At 40.9% G+C, this 20,525-nt stretch overlaps 1 protein-coding gene across 2 annotated transcripts in view; it reads right to left on the reverse strand.

Annotated features, from left to right (window-relative positions):
- The window catches only part of HIBCH (3-hydroxyisobutyryl-CoA hydrolase), a 77,581-nt gene that overhangs the window by 16,716 nt on the left and 40,340 nt on the right, over positions 1–20,525 (reverse strand). For both annotated transcript variants that reach the window (XM_006113317.4, XM_014568603.3), the window contains exons 8-11: positions 11,646–11,791; positions 7,622–7,708; positions 5,543–5,601; positions 2,920–3,001 (exon numbers count right to left, since the gene is read on the reverse strand). In XM_006113317.4, coding sequence (XP_006113379.2) covers positions 2,920–3,001; positions 5,543–5,601; positions 7,622–7,708; positions 11,646–11,791 — 374 coding nt within the window. The remainder of the gene's footprint in view (positions 1–2,919; positions 3,002–5,542; positions 5,602–7,621; positions 7,709–11,645; positions 11,792–20,525) is intronic.

The raw sequence follows: 20,525 nt of genomic DNA on the forward strand, positions 1-20,525 counted from the left end.
AGATGTGGCCTCACCAGAGCCGAATAAAAGGGAATAATCACTTCTCTGGATCTGCTGGCAATGCTCCTCCTAATGCAACCTAATATGCCATTAGCCTTCTTGGCTACAAGGGCACACTGCTAACTCATATCCAGCTTCTCATCCACTATAATCCCCAGGTCCTTTTCTACAGAACTGCTACTTAGCCATTCAGTCCCCAGCCTGTAACAACGCTTGGGATTCTTCCATCCCAAGTGCAGGACTCTACACGTGTCCTTGTTGAACCTCATCAGATTTCTTTCGGCCCAATCCTCTAATCTGTCCAGGTCACTCTGGACTCTATACTTGTCCTCCAGCGTATCTACCTCTCCCCCTATCTTAGTGTCATCTGCGAACTTGCTGACGGTGCAATCCATCCCCTCATCCAGGTCAATAATAAAGATGTTGAACAAAACCAGTCCAAGAACAGATTCTTGGGGCACTCCGCTAGAAACCAGCTGCCAACCTGACATCGAGCCATTGATCACTACCCGTTGGGCCCAACAGTCTAACCAGATTTCTATCCATCTTACAGTGCATTTATCCAATCCATATTCCCTTAACTTGCTCGCAAGAATATTGTGAGAGACCGTATCAAAAGCTTTGCTAAAGTCAAGGTATATCACATGCACTGACCTTCCCATATCCACAGAGCCAGTTACCTCATCATAGAAGCTAATCAGATTGGTCAGGCACGACATGCCCTTGGTGAATCCATGTTGACTATTCCTGATCACTTTCTCCTCTTTCAAGTGCTTCAAAATGGATTCCTTGAAGATCCCCTCCATGATTTTTCCAGGGACTGAGGTAAGGCTGACTGATCTGTAGTTCCCTGGATCGTCCTTCTTCCCTTTTTTAAAGATGCGCACTACATTTGCCTTTTTCCAATCATCCGGGATCTCTCCCAATCTCCACGAGTTTTCAAAGATAACAGCCAAAGGCTCCGCAACAACATTTGCCAATTCCCTCAGTATTCTTGGATGTATTAAATCCGGGCCCATGGATTTGTGTATGTTTAGCTTTTCTAAACAGTTCCTAACTTGTTCTTTCCCCACCAAGGGCTGTCCACCTCACAGCTGTGAGGCTGTTAAAAGATTATAGATCCCAAGGTCAGAAGGCACGATTGTGATCTTCTAATCTGACCTCAGTAATAACAGACAATTACATCTGTTATGTCAGGTACATTTGATAATTTTAAGACACTTATTTCTCCAGACAGTTTGTCTAGGAAAGTTAATGATACTGTTATATGATGTATTATATATTGTAGGATCAAGAGAGGGTGAGAAGGTGACATGTATTATATTAAATTTAAAAAAAAAGCAGCGTTTCTACCCTTAGCTATAACCCTGCTTTAGCATAAAAGTTTTCCAGGAGAATTCTATCCAATATTAAGCAATATTTGAATGGATCCTGAGACAGTTTTTCACAGGTAAGCAGGGTAGAAATACCTAGAATAACAAGAGAAGGAAAATTTAAAGATTCCATGAGACTAACTAAATAAGTGAACAGATACTTTTTCTCTGAGTAGTTGAGTCTGAAGTGCGCTGGTGAATTAATGTAGTAAGACTTTTGTAAGTAGAGTTACATCCAAAGTTAAGTGATGTAGTCAAAAGATGACTACTACCTTTTGAAAAAAATATTCTCATAGGCCTTGGAAGACAAACCAATCCTCACCTACAGACAACCCCTAATCTGAAACAAATTCTTTCCAGCAACCACACATTACACCTCAAACACACTCACCCGGGAACCTACCCCTGCAATGAACTCCGTTGCCAACTCTGTGTCCCCACATCTATACAAGTGGCATCATCACAGAACCTACCCACACTAGCCACAACATCAAGAGGCTCGTATAACTGTACATCCTCTAATGTGATATATGCCATCAAGTGCCAGCAATGTCCCTTTGCCATGTATATTGGCCAAACTGGACAGTCTCTGCGACAAAGGATTAATGGACACAAACCAGATATTCAAAATGGTATCACACAGGAACTTATTGGTGAATGTTTTAACCTGCACAATGCTCATTAATGGATTTAAAAGTGGCGATTCTCTTGCAGAATAATTTCAGGAACCAACTAGAGAGACCAACTGTGGAAGTGGCCTTCATATGCAAATTTGACATATTTATTCAGGGACTGAACAAAGACATTTCCTGGATGGGCCGTTATAATCAACACCCAAATGACATCAGAAGTTAAGTATCGGATATTTACAGCCCACTCTATTAGTGTCATTTACCATGGACACTAATTGGCAGGTTTTTTTCTTTTCTCCTTCCCCTTTTCTCCTTTTTCTGGTTTGAATTTGTGTCTCTGTGCTTCTTGCTCCACTCGTTATCTGAAGAAGTGGGTTGTGCCCACAGAAGCTCATAACACAATCTATATTTTGTATTAGTCTCTAAGGTGCTACAGGACCACTTGTTTTTAAAGAAAAAATACCGGTTTGCTATGTTCCAAGAGAGGTTTTGGAAAACACTGAATCTGACTTTTTTTTATTAAATATGTATCATTCCAGAGCAACAAATGGAGAAGTACAAAGTTTTCTATTAACACCAAATCTTTGATCATGGCCAGACATGAGGTGTTTATATGGTCAGGAATACTTGTGTAGGAAAATCTGTGCAGTGCAAAACTATTTTACAATAAATATAAAGACATAGGTTCTGTAGCTGCAGTTAAACATGTGGCTAGTCCTGCTGACTAAATCCTAAAATCAGCAGGACTAGCTAGCTCCTGGATCTTAAGGACCTGGGCATGCTATCACACCAGGTTTACACCAAAGTAATTCCACACATCTTAACACACTTGCTCCAGACTTATGTAACTTTAAGTGAGATCAGAATCAAACCTTAAGATTTAATAAAGGTAAATGTATACAACTAAACTTTACCTCTAGCTGCTTAAGAGCAAAAGGACAGCCATCCTGCTTCAAATTTTGAATGATTTCTTCCATGGTGTTTGCTGAAAACAGACTAAAAAAAGAAGAAAGGCCTCATATGACTAAACATAATATCTTATTTCCCCTTCTTCTGTCTGTGAAGTAATGAGAACTCAGACATTAAAAACTTAACGTAAATCACAAGACTGATTCCCTACACTATCTGTTCTCAATTACGATAACATCCTTTTTTCTCACCTTGAGAAATAAAATCTTGCTCTACTCATACCTATTCAGAATGCAGCTGCAAAGATCATTTTCTTAGTCCATTTTGACCATCTCACACTCTCTTTGGGCTCCCTCTCTTTAACATCAAATATAAATTACTTGTCTAATGTTTTCCTTTTCAAGGCCTTTTGTGATCTGTCCTCTCTTATTCAGTGCTGAAAGGACAGCTCCCATCTCCAATCACCCAGCTGTTAAATTTCCAAATAAATACCTTTGTGATTTCTTCTGTGCTCCCCTTCATATATGGGAGAAGTTACATGTATCCAAGGTATTATCCAAGGTCAACTAGGGATGTGAATGGGTAACTGCTACTTGGGAGCAGCCCCCGATCTGTAGCCCCCCACTGCCGCTTCCAGCCCTGTGCAAAGCTCCCCTCTCATCCTCCATTGCTTCCGACCCCACACGAGGCTGTTATCAGCCCGTGTAGGCTGAGAGATGTCAGCCCAGCACGGGGCCGGAAGCAGCTGGGCTAGAAGCAGCCTCTGCCCACAGTGCGGGGCTGCTTCAGCCTGCCCGCCCGTTTAATCACTTGACTGGTTCAACTTAACATTTAACCAGTTAATTAATTAAATGGAATCATACATCCTGAATGTAAAAACCCACAAAACTAGCCACAGTGCCACCTCAGAGTTACAAATACCTTGGGAATGGAGATCATAACGCTGAAATGTTTGTAACGCTGAACAAAATGTTATGGTTGTTCTTTCAAAAGCTCACCTCTGAATATGACTTAATGCAGCTTTGAAATTTTACTATGCAGAAGAAAAATGCTACTTTTGACCATCTTCAATGAAACATTCAAAGAAAGTTTCCTTAACCTATCAAATCTTTTTCTAAAATTATTTTTTTAGTAGTTTTCGTGTTTAACACAGTATTGTTCTGTACAGTATTTGCTATTTTCGCATGTGCATGTGTGTATCTCTCTCTCTCTCGACTGACTGACTGACTGCATTGTCCCAGTTCCAAATGAGGTGTATGTTTGACTGGTCAGTTCATAACTCTGGTGTTTGTAACTCTTAGGCTCTCCCTCTTTGGGGATAGGTACTCTTCCGTGTTTGTGCAACATGGAGGTTATGGCTAGACTACAGCGTTTTTCCGAAAAAAGTGGCCTTTTTATGAAAAAAAACTTCACCTGCGCCTAGACTGTTGTCGTGTACTTTCGAAATTAAATAAAAAGAAAGTGGCAGTTTTTTCAACAGCGGTAAACCTCATTTTATGAGGAAGAACATCTTTTTTCGAAAGAGTTTTGAAAAAAGGCGTTCTTGACTGCAAACAAAACTTTTTCGAAAGAGAACATCCAGATTACCTGGGTGCTCTCTTTCAAAAAAGTGGATCGCTTTTTCAAAAAAAAGTAATGGCTGTCTAGACGATATCTTTTTCGAAAGAAGCTTTTTTTAAAAAGAGTCTTTCAAAAAAGCTTCTTTCGAAAGAAGCATATAATATAGACGTACCCCTAGTGTAATCAGACACTGGTAAACCCTGGTCTACAACTGGGGCTCCTAGATGATATGGCAGTTAGGGATGTTAAAAAGCATTTATTAAACATGTAACTGCTGAAATTTTCAGCATATGACATTTACATGGGGGGGTTGCTGGTGCCTGCAGGGAGCCGGCTTACTGCTCTTCCCACCCCTCGTGCTGCTGGCTCTGATACAGACTATTTCACATTCAAATAAGCCTCAGATAAGATACTAATATTCATTCTAAAAATTCTACTTTTTGTCTCGTCTATGTATTTGAAATGCAGCTGTCCCTATGACATCAATTTCATTCTGACTGCTGTTTATACCCATAAAATATCTGTAAAGAACAGTCTCATCTCAGTTATTCAAGCTAAATATATATTTAGTTATTTCAGCTTCTCATAAATCTGTCCTACTAGGTTTTTTTCTTAATATTCCGTCTTCCATTCATCAACTCTTTCTCGTATTGACCTGTCCCAAAGTGTCACAGATGTAGCTTCATCTCAACGCCCAAAGAATTACCTGTCCCTTACGCTCCAAAATTCTCAATTCCAATTTTCAAGTATCTTTCTTTTAATGTGTTATATAGCAGTTAGTTATGTACTATGCTAAGGTGACATATGCTAATAAACTAAGGGGTTTAACTGGTATAGCAACATTCATCAAAAGTTACTTTTATCAGTAAATCAGCCAAGAACACTTGTTATTATGTAGCAAACACAGATTAAGTAATAAGTCTACCAGATAAGAAGCTCTAAAAAACCCCGATAAACAGACTAGGCCTTTTTTATTACATAACCTGTTAAATCCAGTAAACATTAATATTAGTGTTTACCAGCAAATCTTCCACACAGAAGAGGCAAGACAGAAAAATGACTGAGTACCTGTTAATCTTGTCCATATGTTCATCAAGTACAAACTGTTTTTCTTCATCAATTTTGCACTATTTAAAAGAAAATACATCTTTCACTTGGTTCTGTCTCTGTTGGAAAACTTTCAAAGTCCATCACTGGCACTAAAATATTATATTGATTTGCGCTACGGAAAAGTCTATGCAGCTGCATCAGTTAATGCTGATTTACCATGCTTAATCAAACATTTTATAGTATGTACAAACTCTTCATTGTGTGTTGAACATTGTAAAGTTATTATTTCATGATGCAGTGTTAGTTCTGAGCTAGGGATATAACAGTGTAGTCGACTAAATGATTAATACTATCAACTACATGCAAACACATAACCCTCCCCCGGCAGCTCTGCAAGTAAATTTTTTTAGCGGGCTGGCCGACAAGCTGGCTCAGTCCTAGCTTGCATTGGGACCTGGCATCAACCCCTGCTGCGGCTCTGCACCAGTGTAATGCAGCGCCACAGCGAGGGCTGATGCCAGATACTGAGTCAGCTTGCCCGTACACCAGCTCTTAGGGACCCATATCTAAAGCCAAAAGTATGTACAGATTTTTTTTTAAATATGTCCATTTATAAGGAGGAAAATAAGAAGCTGTTAGTTGAAATGGGGTTTTCCTTAAGGAAATCTAGTACAATGGAATTTATTGGATTATCCCAATCAGTTTTATTTTTCAGTCTTATAAAGAATAAAACTTCTCTTTTGTACACATTTGGTTGTTTTGATTTATAGTATTAATGTCAGGATATCTCATGAACTTATAGGATAATGAGGTATGCTTGCATCAATAAACATATAGGTTAAACCTCTCTAGACCAACACATTCTGGTCTGGCAACAGCCGTGGTCCAGGATGATTTTAGTCCACTTTTTGCATTAATTGGTTCACATTAACTGCTGGTATTGACAGACTGCCAGATGTGATTCATTACAACTACAGCTCTTGACAAATGTTTTAGGCCTGCTTAGAGGACTCAGGATACAAACAGCTGTCTCACAGATGCTAGCTGAATCTCAAATAGATTCCTTCTTATTTCCAATGACTGCCAAGGTGCAGCTTTCATTCTATTAATTCTCAGTTTGCATTGTCCTTTATAGCAACATATTAGCTCTCATGTCTTATAGTTTCCATTTTCTCAAAGATATTTCAGTGGCAGTTAGCACCAGGGCTTCCCTCGTCCCTTCTTGAAAGAAGTACTGTGCAGCTTATTAGCCTTTTAATACATGCATGCAGCCTGTAACAAGGAAATCTATCCTATTCTAGTTGTTTGATATGAAATAAAATTTACCCCCAAAAAACTTGATAAACATTCAGAGAATTATGAACTTGCCCTTCGGAAAATAACCTAGCAATATTTAGCTATAGTAAGCATGCATTGCTTTAATGCTCCAAATGCATTTCACTAGACCATATCAAGAGTCTAATCCTGTTAATATACACAAGCTTGTAACATTGTCAAATTGGGCTGCAAAAGTTCACGGGTCATCATTAATCACAGAAGTTGGGTTCCAAATTTAGACTTTGCACATGACTTCTTGGTGTTTAGGCAGGAATAGCAGTTCCTGAATCATGTGGTGGAATGTCATAGCCACTGAATCCATGCAATTCCAGACTTCATGGCCACTTCCCCTATACCCAGTGCCACCCACAGTTCTAGTCTCATTCTGTCAGTGGCTGTCCCCAGATGCCAGTGCAAATCATGCTGAAAAGCAATGAATAGGTAATACCTAGCACTTAGAGAATTGCATGTTCAGCACCATTATGCAAGTAGACAAGAACCACCAAATAAAACCAATCAGTCTAACTTCATTATCCAAATGGAAAGAAATGCAAAAAGTAGTGAAAAGTAAATCAGATTTTTAAAATTCCTTCAATTTTAATCAGTTATTTAATGCTAATATATAAATTATTAACATCTTGCAATAGTGCATATTGGCTGGGAATCCATTTTGTAGATGCTATACCAACAAACAGCAAATGAGGATCATGTAAATAAGATTATTTCACTTAAAAGTTGCCCCTTTAATAAAGTTTGGGGTTGTAACTAGCTAATAGATACCTTCATATGATATGTGTTCAGTACATCTGCAACATTTTCTTTCGAAGGAGATTTTAGTGCTATCAAATCTTCCTCCAGAGCAGGCAGCTACCAAAAAAAAGGGGGGGGGGGAATTAAAATAACGGGAATAAAATGTATTTCCAACTAGATTTTTGTTATTTTGACAGTACTGGATTAAAGTCTCCTGTGACCTGATTTAAATAGGTGACAAGCAGACAATGGGAGTAGAAGATGCGCAGCACTTCTGAAAACTATGCAGTCTGGATTTAAGTACTTTCAGGGACCAATACAGAAGGCCTCTTCCTAAGCACAACCTTTGTGTGGTGAATCACCGCCCATCATGAAAGACAATCAGCCCCAACCTGCTGCATCTGTGCAACTTCTCAGGACTGGGGATGAGCCCTTAAAAGGTCAGTTGGAGGGGGTACGGTCCTGAATCATGCAGATCTCGAGTTCTCAGCCCAGACCCCCAAGCTGTGTTAAAGAGAGGGTAAAGTACTACAATCCTGAGCCCACTGAGAAGTGAAGTGATGTTGTCGTTGTCTTAGTTCTAACTCTTTAGCTGCATAGGAGGATGGGGACAGAGACTTTTCTGTGGATCTTGAAAGCCACTTTCCCCTTTTCATGAGGAACAGGACCTCTTGCTTTGACAGTCTAAAAGCTATTTGTTTGGACTACAGCTTCTTCCCGACTTACGAACCGGTTACGGACCAAGCAATTCGTCGTAACTCAGTTCGTTTGCAAGCTGGACCCCATAGAGTTACACGCAACTTCGCTGTTTGTAAGCACGGATCGAATTCATAACTCGGGGTCCACCATTTACGACAGCTTTGGTTATAACTCGGGGACCGGCTGTATTTTACAACCCCCCAAAAGAAGGTGCACTTGCCACATGTACAGCTGGAGGGCTATTCTTCAGACCATAGGATTGCTGTTGCTCAAGGAACAACATTATGAGGTAAGGGAGGTGCTCACCCACACCTCAGGGGGTGACCTTGAGGCATAACCTTTGATACGCTAAGAACTGTGGATGGAGCAGGCAGACAACAGCTCCCAGAGCTCGAGAGGATGCTAAGAGTCCTGATGCTGTGCTACATACCCTAGGCACCTACCTAGCTCTGCTAGTACAGATGAGAAGGCAGAGTCAAGGTCTTGCACCCTCCTGACCCATTTCAGAAAGGACTATGTTAGTAGCTGAGCTGGCCCTATGGAACCTCGTCCCCGAGTGCAAGGAGTGTCACTGTACAGAGGTGAAGAGAAAGAGAGAGTAGGGAAGGCTAGTTGTTTTCTCTTGCCGGCTTATTCATACATGCAAGGGGTGGGCACAATCTTATTCACTGATCTCACCAAACTAGTTGATGATTTAGATCTCTCCCCCAGACAACTGTAACCCCCCCCCCCAAACCCCAACCTTGCAAACACTCACAGATATACACTGCACATCACTAGTTTCCATTGGCTTCTCTGAGATTGTTAATGTGGGAAGATAATCAGCTAAGTAAAATGTCTGTGATATCTAGATCTACATATGTTACTGGGAAAAAACTAAAGATAGCGAATTGACTGACTTCATTTCTTCCCTGTGTTTTTAACTGTTTAATAGCCCATCTCCTAACTACCATCACCTAGAATCATACTTGGTTCTCATGAGGGTTCGGGTGTGGGCTTGGAATACTTTTTATTGGTTGCCCATATGCAAGCAGTAGTAGATTCTTCTAATTAATGTATCTAGTAAATGGAAGTTTTCAAAACTGGTTACCACAACCCAATGATGAACATAATTAAATTACTTTCAGCAGCAAAATATCAATTTAATGTTTGTATATAAAAACAAGGGTCTGCTATGTGCTGAGCACCTAATTACCACTGACTTCACTGGGAACTGGCAGTGCTCAATGCCTCTTGTGAGGAATGTGTTTCTGGACCAAGATCTACCTGAGTTAGAGAAAGGTACAGGATAAGCATCTCTACTGATTTGCAACAGGGAATTATTGGATCAGGTACAGAAGATGAAACTAGACCCATAAGATATTCTGTACTGTCCTCTTGGTGCTATGTCCCGTATTATACCGCTAATATAAAGGGCCATGAAAATGTTGCTCACAAAATTTGCACATATGAATGAAGTCACTGAATTCGAGTGGTCAGTTGTGCACATAAATGACTCAGTTTAGTACTCACAGTTGCCTGGACACTTTGTTCCTAAGAGACGCTTTAAAAATGTGGCCCACTGTGACTAACATCTCAATGCCTGACAAACTCACTACCCAAACACTTTGCTGTTATAGTATTTATCCATGGGAAAAAAAAAGTCATGTGAGATCTTGACTCACAACTAGTGGTTATTTAAATCATTTTAGAATGTATATGTGGATTATATTTTATGTCTACATACTGAAAAATGTCCTTATAGTTTAAGGTGTTACTCCTCAGCAGAGCTGAGCAACTCTTTTTGCCAGACAAAGGGATGGTTTAAGTACTGTAAAGTCAACACCACGGAAGCCCAATTTACATATGACAAAACAGGAAAAATGGCTGATGGGAGGTGGGGGGAGTGAAACAAACAATGGTAGGGGAAAAAAACTTCAGGGGGAAGCCGAGTTAGTCTGTAACAGGAAAAACTTAAAAAACAACTAATAGTTTAGTAGCACCTTAAAGACTAACAAAACTATCATGAGCTTCCGTGGGCATAGCCCACTTCTTCAGATGACTGGAGAGTTGGAAGTCCAGATACAAGAATAAATAAAGGAAGGAGGGATGTGGGGAGGGAGAGGTGAGAGGGGAATGGAGGGGAGGAAGAAAGACAAGTGAGTAGATAAGCTTCAGAAGGATAGCCAAGTTAGTCTGTAACAGGAAAAATTTAAAAAACAACAAATAGTCTAGTAGCATCTCATAGACTAAATAGTTAAACATTCTTGATGTCCGTGCAGAATCTGCTGTTGGTCATCTTCCTTTCCAAGTGCAAACTAATGGTTCTTATCAGCCTTATTTAGTCTTTAAGGTGCTACTAGATTATTTGTTGTTTTTTTAAGTTTTTCCTGTTACAGACTAACTCGACTATCCTTATGAAGCTTATCTACTCACTGTGTCTTTTTTTCCTTTGCCCCACCCTACTTCCCTTATTTATTCTTGGATCTGGACTTCCAACACTTCTGTCATCTGAAGAAGTGGGCTGTGCCCACGAAAGCTCATGATACCATCTACAATGTTTTGTTAGTCTTTAAGGTGCTACCTGACTATTTGTTGTTTTTTAATGGTAAGGAAAGACACCTGGGAGCCAATGCCCCAGGAAGGGGACACAAGGGCCATCCTGTTTTGGAAGAAGAAAAGAATGAGTTTTGGGGAAACACAAGAACACAAAGACATTTTGTAATCCTCCACTGAAGCAGCAAAAACTCCAGAACTCTTTCTGGCTCCTGGACAGGTAGTGTGGGTAGGAGGTAGCTTTAGGTGACAGTGCATTAGAATTGCATTTAGACTCCAAGATGAGTGTACTTTTCTTTATTTGTCATTTCTTTTATCCTTGTGCAATCTCTTAAATGTTAATCTTTGTTAATAAACTTACATTTACTTTCACTATAAGCAGACTGTAGTACAGGTAAACTCTCTGGCACAGTTTAGCTGGTAATTATTGTGAGTATTCAGTGGCCGGGGTTGGATAATACAGGGAAATGCTTTTGAGGAGTTTGGTACAGTAAGCGTTAACCTGAAAGACAAAGTAGGGTCTAGTGGAGCCACTGGAAGATGCTTGAAGGGCTGGTTGTGCAAGGGAGCTGATATACAGCTACCACAAGCAAGAGTCCATCTCACTGGAGGTAGGAAGGTAAAATGGGGATTCATGGTCCTGTATACACCAAGAAAGTATAATAGCAATATTCCATCAATGGATGTTCTTGAGAGGCTAAATTTAATTACATAATTAAAAATAAGTTTAAGCTGTGATATTTGCTCAAAGAAGAAATACAGCTTCAAGTAAATCTAACACTGACCTATTATCAAAGGATATAGTGACAGATTTATTTACCTTTTCTGATTCTATAAAGTGTGTAGCAATTCCTGCTTTTTGCAAATCTCTTCCTTTCAATCTAAATCCTGTAAGAGCAAGGAAATAGCCAATCTTTCCTGAAAGTCTTGGTAAGAAGTAGCCTCCACCTACATCAGGAAAAAGGCCTGAAATTGGAAAGAAAAAAAAGAAAAGAAAAATGTGAAGGAAAGGTCGAAAAGGCCTGTACCAACCCTCTTTCACTTGGTCTGCCAGTCACCCATCTTCTCAGCCAAGTCTCTCCCTAAAATGCACTTCCTCCACAATGCCTTCAAAATCTAGTCCTTCCTTCTGGCAAGTATTCACAACAGATAAGGCAAACATCATTGCTCACTCCACTCCAAAGCTTTTCGAGAGAAGAATTATTTCTCTTTATACATCTATAAAACACCTAGCAATGTTGTTGCCAAATAACCCACAACAGAATTAACACAAAGAAAAATATTTGTAAATTGTTGCAAATCTAAATTTAACATTCATAATGTATAGCTGGGATTATTTTTTCTAATGTGCATTATTTTGCACGTATCAACATTAAAATTCATTTGCCATTTTGTTACCCAATCACCTAGTTTTGTGAGATCCTTGTGAAGCTCTTCACAGTCTGCTTTGGTCTTAACGTTCTTGAGTAGTTTAGTATCATCTACAAATGCCACCTCACTGTTTACTCCTTTCTCCAGATAATTTATAAATATGTTGAATAGAATTGGTCCCAGTATGGACCCTTGGGGGACACTAGTTATCTCTCTCCATTCTGAGAACTGACCATTTATTCCTACCCTTTGTTTTCTGTCTTTTAACCAGTTATCAATCCATGAAAGGACCTTCCCTCTTATCCCATGACAATTTACTTTACTTAAGAGCCTTTGGTGAGGGACCTTGTCAAAGGCCTTCTAGAAATCTAAGTACACTATATCCACTGGATTCACCCTTGTCCACATGCTTGTTGCCCCCTCAAAGAACTCCAATAAATCAGTAAAGCATGATTTTCCTTTACAGAAACCATAGTGAAGTAGTACCCAATCATTACAGGATGACTCCAACCAAAACCAGTTGTTTATCACTGATCTACAGCCCAATGCCTGTATCCCTTCTTGATGTCGTAGCGAACACAGAAACGTTACGTCCAAAAGGAAGCTTCACAGAACTTGGTACCCTAAGCTGAGATGGATGCAGCTATAAATAACTGATTGAAAAAAGGGAAGAGCGCATTCAAGTGCCTTGCTTCTAACTCTAAAACTTAGTAACAACGTTACTGCATTTTCTAAACACTTGTCAAACGTTGTAACACCTCTGCACTGTAGGTAGATGTCAAAGACTTTATTTTAGAAATAGTAAAGCAGATGCAGACATGTTAAGTGAATTGTTCAAGCCAAAGATCAGAATTGGGATTAGAAATTGTGCTCAAACTATTTTGTTGCTCAAGAGGCAGATCGGAGTTTGTCATCTGTTTCCAGTTCCATACTTGGCAGATATGCTAATATCAGTTTCAGAAGTAAGAGGATGAAGCAAATTATCAGACATGTTACTGATGTGAACTAGAACCTTGTGGTAAAATTTTGTGGAGAAATGAGGAGTGAAATGTCTAGGAGTGAAAAATAAAATACATGAACAATAGAAAATAACTGAAAAGTGTAGGAAAATAAACACAACCTAACATACTTATCAGAATGGAGGGATTAACATGCTTTGAACTGTGGAAAGAGTTTAAATTACATTCTGATAGAAAGCTATAATTTTACCCCCAAATTACAAACTTTAGGACACAAAACAATTGCTGTAAACCTCAAAAACAGGCTATTTACACATTACACAGGTCATTCAGGAAAACTGCTATAACTCAGATCTAGAAAACTTAGTGCAGGATTAGTCATTTTGTCAGAATGATCTTCCTTCAGCCTCATCTCCCCAACAGAGCTACTTCTTCTTCCTTAACAGTATCTAGGAGAGCACTAGGCAACCAACATGTATGATTGGCCCTCTTTCATATCAATTGGCTGCAAGACCGAAATAGGGCATGTGCACTAGTCATGACCCCAAAAATAAGACTAAATGCACTGCACTTGATTATCCTTCTTTATCATGCCTTTTCAGCACAAAGTGATCCATTATTAGGAGCAAATTAAATTGCTGGTAAAAGTAACAAAGGAGCAGAGGGAGTGCATGGCTCTCAATGTTATGTGCCTCACATGTGCCCTTGCTTTAAATGTGTCACTTCTCATTTTGTCAGGGATTATCGACCCTTCCGTCCGCTGCAGGCCATGCCCCCACTCTGCCCCTTCCCACAACCCTCCACTCAGGCTCTTCGTTGCCTCCTCCTCCAAGTGTGCCCCATCCTCTCTCCTCCTTCCATCTAGCACTTTCATTTGACACAACAATCAGAAGTATTCTACATCAATATTTTACTTTCTGGCACTAACCAAATTCTCCTCACAACCCCAAAAAACAGTCTTACAACTACTGAATCCTATTCAACTCTTCATACTCCTCTTTTCCTTCAATTCCTTCTCTTCCCTACACTCAACTCTGTCCTGGGAGTGGATGTCTACAACTCTAAGTGATTCTTAAAATTCACCCCTTCCATAATTTTTTCTTATTTTGGAGATGGATTCGCAGAGGCTTGTTGGAGGGGGTGGTCTTAGGCAAAGGGGCAATGGGACTCTGCAGGGGCTTCCAGGTGAAGGTGGTTGGGGCCCAGGGGAGAGGTTTGGGTACTAGAATCTCAAAGGGAAACTAAGGAGTGGGCTTGGTGGGGAGGAGTCTGGGTTCAGCTAGTTGCGAGTCAGTAGCATGAAGATCTGGCTATAAGGGCTCAGGGTGGTGCAGGGAGGTGGGGCTTGTCAGTGTGGGAGTTTGAGTACAATGGGGGTAGTCTGGGTTGAGGGGGTCTCCAGATGCAGGTTAAGTGGAGTAGGGTTTGGATGACCAAAAAAACCCAGGTTTAGGAGAACATAAAAATGCTCAAACCCTTTCTGGGGCACAGGACGCACTTCTCCACATGCTCCCACTGATCAGTAATGGGGAACCGTGGCCAGTAGAAGCAGGGCAAGGGTATTTGGATTTGAGGTACATCTTACATTTCACTTAAATTGAAAAAGTGATCTTGTGGTTAAAAAGGTTGGAGACCACTGCCATAGACCCTTAGCCCTTTCTAGGATCCCTTCATTAATAAGGGACTGGTTTTGTTCAACATCTTTATAAATGACCTGGATGAGGGGATGGATTGCACCATCAGCAAGTTTGCAGATGACAGTAAGCTAGGGAGAGAGGTAGATACGCTGGAGGGCAGGGATAGGGTCCAGAGTGACCTGGACAGATTAGAGGATTGGGCCAAAAGAAATCTGACGAGGTTCAACAAGGACACGTGTAGAGTCCTGTACTTGGGATGGAAGAATCCCAAGCATTGTTACAGGCTGGGGACAGACTGCCTAAGTAGCAGTTCTGCAGAAAAGGACCTGGGGATTACAGTAGATGAGAAGCTAAATATGAGTCAACAGTGTGCCCTTGTAGCCAAGAAGGCTAATGGCTTATTAGGTTGCATTAGGAGGAGCATTACCAGCAGATCTAGAGAAGTGATTATTCCCCTTTATTCGGCTCTGGTGAGGCCACGTCTGGAGTATCGTGTCCAGTTCTGGGCCCCCCACTATAGAAATGATGTGGACGCACTGGAGAGGGTCCAACGGAGGGCGACCAAAATGATTAGGGGACTGGAGCGCATAACCTATGATGATAGACTGGGAGATTTGGGTTTGTTTAGTCTGCAGAAGAGAAGAGTGAGGGAGGATTTGATAGCAGCCTTCAACTTCCTGAAGGGAGATTCCGAAGAGGCTGGAGAAAGGCTGTTCACAGTAGTGATGGATGGCAGAACAAGGAGCAATGGACTCAAGTTACAGTGGGGGAGGTCTAGGTTGGATATTAGGAAAAACTATTTCACTAGGAGGGTGGTGAAGCACTGGAATGGGTTACTGAGGGAGGTTGTGGAATCTACATCTCTAGAGGTTTTTAAGGCTCGGCTTGACAAAGCCCTGGTTGGATTGATTTAGTTGGGATTGGTCCTGCCTTCGGCAGGGGGTGGACTTGATGGCCTCCTGGGGTCTCTTCCAGCTCTATGATTCTATGAATGTAGCAGAGCAAGTCACTTGTAGAGCCATAAATACAACATGAGATTTTTAGGTTCTGTGCTCTAACCATTAGGAGATAATCTCAGCCCATTACATACTCATTTATACAATGCTTTACAAAGAGTGCCTATTTTGTTCTTGACCCCTATGGTAAATAAGGTTACAATTTTAGCACAAACTGTTAAGTAAACTTCACAGCAGAGGTGCAAGCAGGAGGGGGGAATTATAAGACACAGAAGGGTCATCAAAGGTAGCCCGCCCCATCAACATACACAAGAATATATGCAAAAAGTGAGGTTAATGCGGCAGGGGTTTGAAGAACAAGCTCACCTGGCAGCAGTGGCTTCTGTCCTACAGGTGTTGGCCCCAGTGCAGGCATTGTGACCTGGTGGACAGAGTTGCAGTGCCACTCAGGTTCTGCCCATCCATTTCCGTACATGGAGAAGCAGACGCACCAAATCTGAATACTGCTTCGACTTCAAGTGCCGCTGCAATGCCTCTCTGGAGGCCTAATCAAATGTTTTTCATAGCCATTTCCACGATTTCATGGACTTTACTCAAATTCACAATTTCTGTGACTTCATGGCAACATTGTAGCCCTATTGGATCAGCCTACTCTCTGAAGTGTAAGATCTGATTATTCCCTTTAATATAAGGGTACAGTCTTCGTCAGAGGTGGAAATGCAGCACACTAGCATTAATCCTGTGAAATCAAATTCAAGCAGTTCAAAGACAGTGAATTCTAAAAATTAATGTTGCCAGTACAAACTCAACATACTGCAATCTCAGTATAGACTATAGCAGCAGTTCTTAAACTTGGGTCCTTGAAGCACTTACTGGCAGTCAATGAAAAGCTGATTTGTGGTATGGTTCTTGCTCTCTCCTCATTTCCAACTAATCAATCTTATTAAAATAAAAGAGATAAAAACCACTGTAAATGTTCCCACTATTATTTATGCATGTAAGCATTTGCTGCAGTAGTTATATGGATGTCATAATTGTGAATGAAGCATCTATAGTCCCATTTAGTCTCCACACTAAAAAGATTTCATAATGGAGTTTTATGGCCTACATTAGTAGTACAGAGAAATATATTAAGGTTTCCATTTAAAAAGGGACAGATGGATGAAACATTCCACACAAGTACAATGTGGTTCCACTGCCACAATTTAGACTCAAACAAAACTGTAAACCTTTTTGTTTGCTTGATTTCACAGTTTTAATGTTACATTAATAGTAGGCTTTCATTTTGTCTTGCACTTAATTTCCCAGGGAAAGGGAGAGAGGGACTGGTTGGGAAGGCTGGTTTAAAGCAGTGGTATTCAAAGCAGGACTGACATTAGACTTGCTGGGGCCCAGGACAGAAAGCCAGAACCCTAAGCCCCACCATCCAGGGATGAAGCAAAAGCCTGAGCAATCCAAGTTAGCTTCACGTGGCCTCCTGTGGCATGAGGTCCTGGGTAATTGCCCTGCTTGTTACCCCCCTAATGCTGGCCCTTGCTTTTACATGGAGAAAAACCAGTTGTGGCTCAGATGACCATAAGGATTTTATAGCATGTTGTGGAGGCCTTAAAGAAAGTTGAGGTCCCCTGGTTTCAAAGATTGCAATAAGGTAAAAAGAACTTTGGTCACTCCCTGAAGGTTTTTTAAGTTTGAACAAACATGGAAAAGCTCTCTCTCTAGAACAGTGCTCTCTTGAATTATTTGTAAAAGTGGATTATAGCACCATAACCATATAGGAGAGTCCTAAGCTCCCACTATAATACTTCAATCAAGATTTATTGCAGAACTTTTCTCCGGTAAGGGCACAATGGGATACCACATTAATAAATAGCTGTGCAATGTATTTTTTCCTTTTTTAGCAGATCCTATTTATGAAAGGAAAATACTAATAGACAGGGCTCACCAAGCCGCAGTGAGCCCCGCTCGCCAGCCGTGCAGTTCAGCATTCTGCGCATGCGCGGACCGCGCTGCACATGCGCTGCAGCACCGTGCCGGGCTATAATCTACTTGCCCGTGGCGAGCAGATTACCTAAATTGTCAAGCGCTGCTAATAGAACACATTATTTTATGAAAGACTGTACAAAGAAATGGGATGATGGGAAAATAAATGTAAAAGAAAGGTAACAGTGGAAATTTCACATTATACTAGCACTTTCATTAAATGTTAATTAAATCCCCTGCTCAAATTAAACTTCACAAAGAGATGAGATCTGTGCACCCCTTTTTGGAAACAAGGCACTTAATTTGAGAGCATCCACTTCTCAAAAGAATAGATGAGTTTTGTATCTGGGAAAATACTGAAGACAATTCAAATTACTAAGTTATTTATTTATTTCTAAAATGATTAATTTAACAACTTGTCTTAATTATTATTTTGGCCATGCTTTATATGAAAGGTCCATTTCTGAACTGTTTACAAGATTATATAAGCGCACTGGTACATCTGTCTGTCCATGAGTCTGTTCATCCATCTGTGAGTCCATTTGTTCAAGAACTCCTCCTAAATGGTAAGAGCTGGAGCCACCAAATTCAATATACAGCTTCCTCTTATCCTAACTTAAAGCAAGGTCAGGGTTTGGTTGTGCCAGGGAAACAGGGTGTGCCTGGAATCCATAACACAGAAAGGGAGGTGGTTGTGAACAGGGACAGTTATGCTCTGCAATGAACACTGGGGGCAGCAAGCACAGGAAAGTTTTACTTCAGAGTGACCACGGGAGGCAGCCACACCAGGAACAAAGTGGACAGAGCTCTTCATGTTGCTAGCCACGGTAAGTGTTCCTCCTGGTCCCTAAATCCCTCCCCAGCTGTTGGTCCGAGCAGTTGATGAAAGGAACCCCACCATTCAGCAGCCCCAGCACCCATCCCAGGGAGCACCTCCAGGGACCACCAATGCAGCCTTCCCCAAGGAGCTGCAGGGGCTGGGGCTGCACAGGACTAAGGCCGCACAGCCTCCTCTCCCCCTCCCCCCCAAGGAGAAGGGGGGCTAGCAGCTCCAGTGCCATCCTCACCTCTATGGGTGGCTCCAGTGAACCCTCCCAGACCCCTGCCATGAGTCCTCCACCCCCTGCCCTGAATTCTGCACCCCCTTTGCCCTGCACCCCCCACACCTCCCAGCCCGCTGCCCTGACTCCTGTACCCCAACCTCCTGCCCTGAGCCTCCCCAACCCCTACCCTGATTCCTGCACGCACGCACGCACACACACACGCGCACAGAGCCAGGTCCCCTCCCTGAAGGACCTATTAATCAGTTCATCCTTTAAAAATCTTAATATTAAAGTTCCCTTTATAATGTGTAACAACTTCATTATGAATTCTGCAAATTGTCCTGACTATAAGCCATTTTGCTTGTTATGCAGTAACTACCAGTGGGAAATGTGAACTCTAATTTCTCTCTTCCCTTTACCTTGCAAATTGAGTATCATTAACAACCTTCTGGAATCAATGGGGATTGAAGGCACCGTTTGCAGGACTGTGCCCACATTACCTTATTTCCTTTAGGCCGAATCAGCTATTAGTTTTACAATAACTGTCTTCTTTAAAGATTATATTGTTCAAACTTGACTTGGTATGAGTATGCACGTAAACACTCTCAAATTCCTTCCACCAACTTCTTGTTTTGACCATTACAAAACTGGTAGCATGTTATCCATATTACGGTTCTTAGTAGCCAATAGGGCACATGAAAATGGAATAAAATGCTTTTGTTTTTCCAAAAATTGACAGATTGTGTTGCAATTGAAATATTTACTTATCTTCACTGAATAAATACTTCGCAAAATGAGGTGGGACAAATTCAGACTTAATATGAATGAGTGCAGTTTAACTGATATTAATGGAATTATATCTGCTTGCACCAAGTTTGAATCTCTCCCCAATGACACAGATTTAGGCAGTGCTGTGGGTTAAGTGGCCATTACACCTGTGTTTCTAGTTTTGGAACATAGACCATCATAACCTCTGACCATTTAGTTTAGTTAATTCTTATTTAACAGCAAGTGAGAATGAAAATGCACTGGCACATGGAGTTCTGTAGTATCTGCTTCTATAGCCAAAGCTATATGTCCCTCACTTCAATTACCAAAACTATTTTATTCCAATATTCTTTTATTTAAAACAAGAGAGAGAGTAGGTGTTGTATCACTATAATTAGTCCTTCTGTCCAGAGCTCCAAGTCTAACTATTTAATACAGTGGTTCCCAACTTTTTCGAGCATACAAACCCCTTTTCAATCTATTAAAATTTTACAGACACTCCTCCCCGCATTAATACAGCCGTTTTCAAACATTCCATTACTTGATAATTTGAAATGTATAATAGTTCATGTTATCTAAACAAATATAGCAATACTGAGATATTACAGGGTGTCCACATTGAAATGTAACAACTTTGAGGTGCCATATATTTTTATTGAACAACATTTTATTGGCTCCACCAATCCATTTTTCCTAGCAGCCCAACTAAACCTTTCCTGCCACTCTAATAGCTTTTGAACGGTTAGAGTGGGGTGGCATATTCACGTAATATGATCATTTCAAAAGAGAGGAAGAAATGGTAAAAAGTGACTGACTCGTTTAAAAGCCAACTCCAGAGTATAGTCGTAGCTTGTCAGCTTCAACGTGGGCTGAGGGACGTGTAGACTGCAGAAACACAGAGCTTCTCAGCTCCCTTGGCTGCTGTTCACTGTTCAGTCAATGGGAGCTGAGAGGCTCTGTGCCTGCAAGCAAACTCAGACTCTGCT

Source organism: Pelodiscus sinensis, chromosome 7 (assembly GCF_049634645.1).
Source record: "Pelodiscus sinensis isolate JC-2024 chromosome 7, ASM4963464v1, whole genome shotgun sequence".
Taxonomy (NCBI): Eukaryota; Metazoa; Chordata; order Testudines; family Trionychidae; genus Pelodiscus; species Pelodiscus sinensis.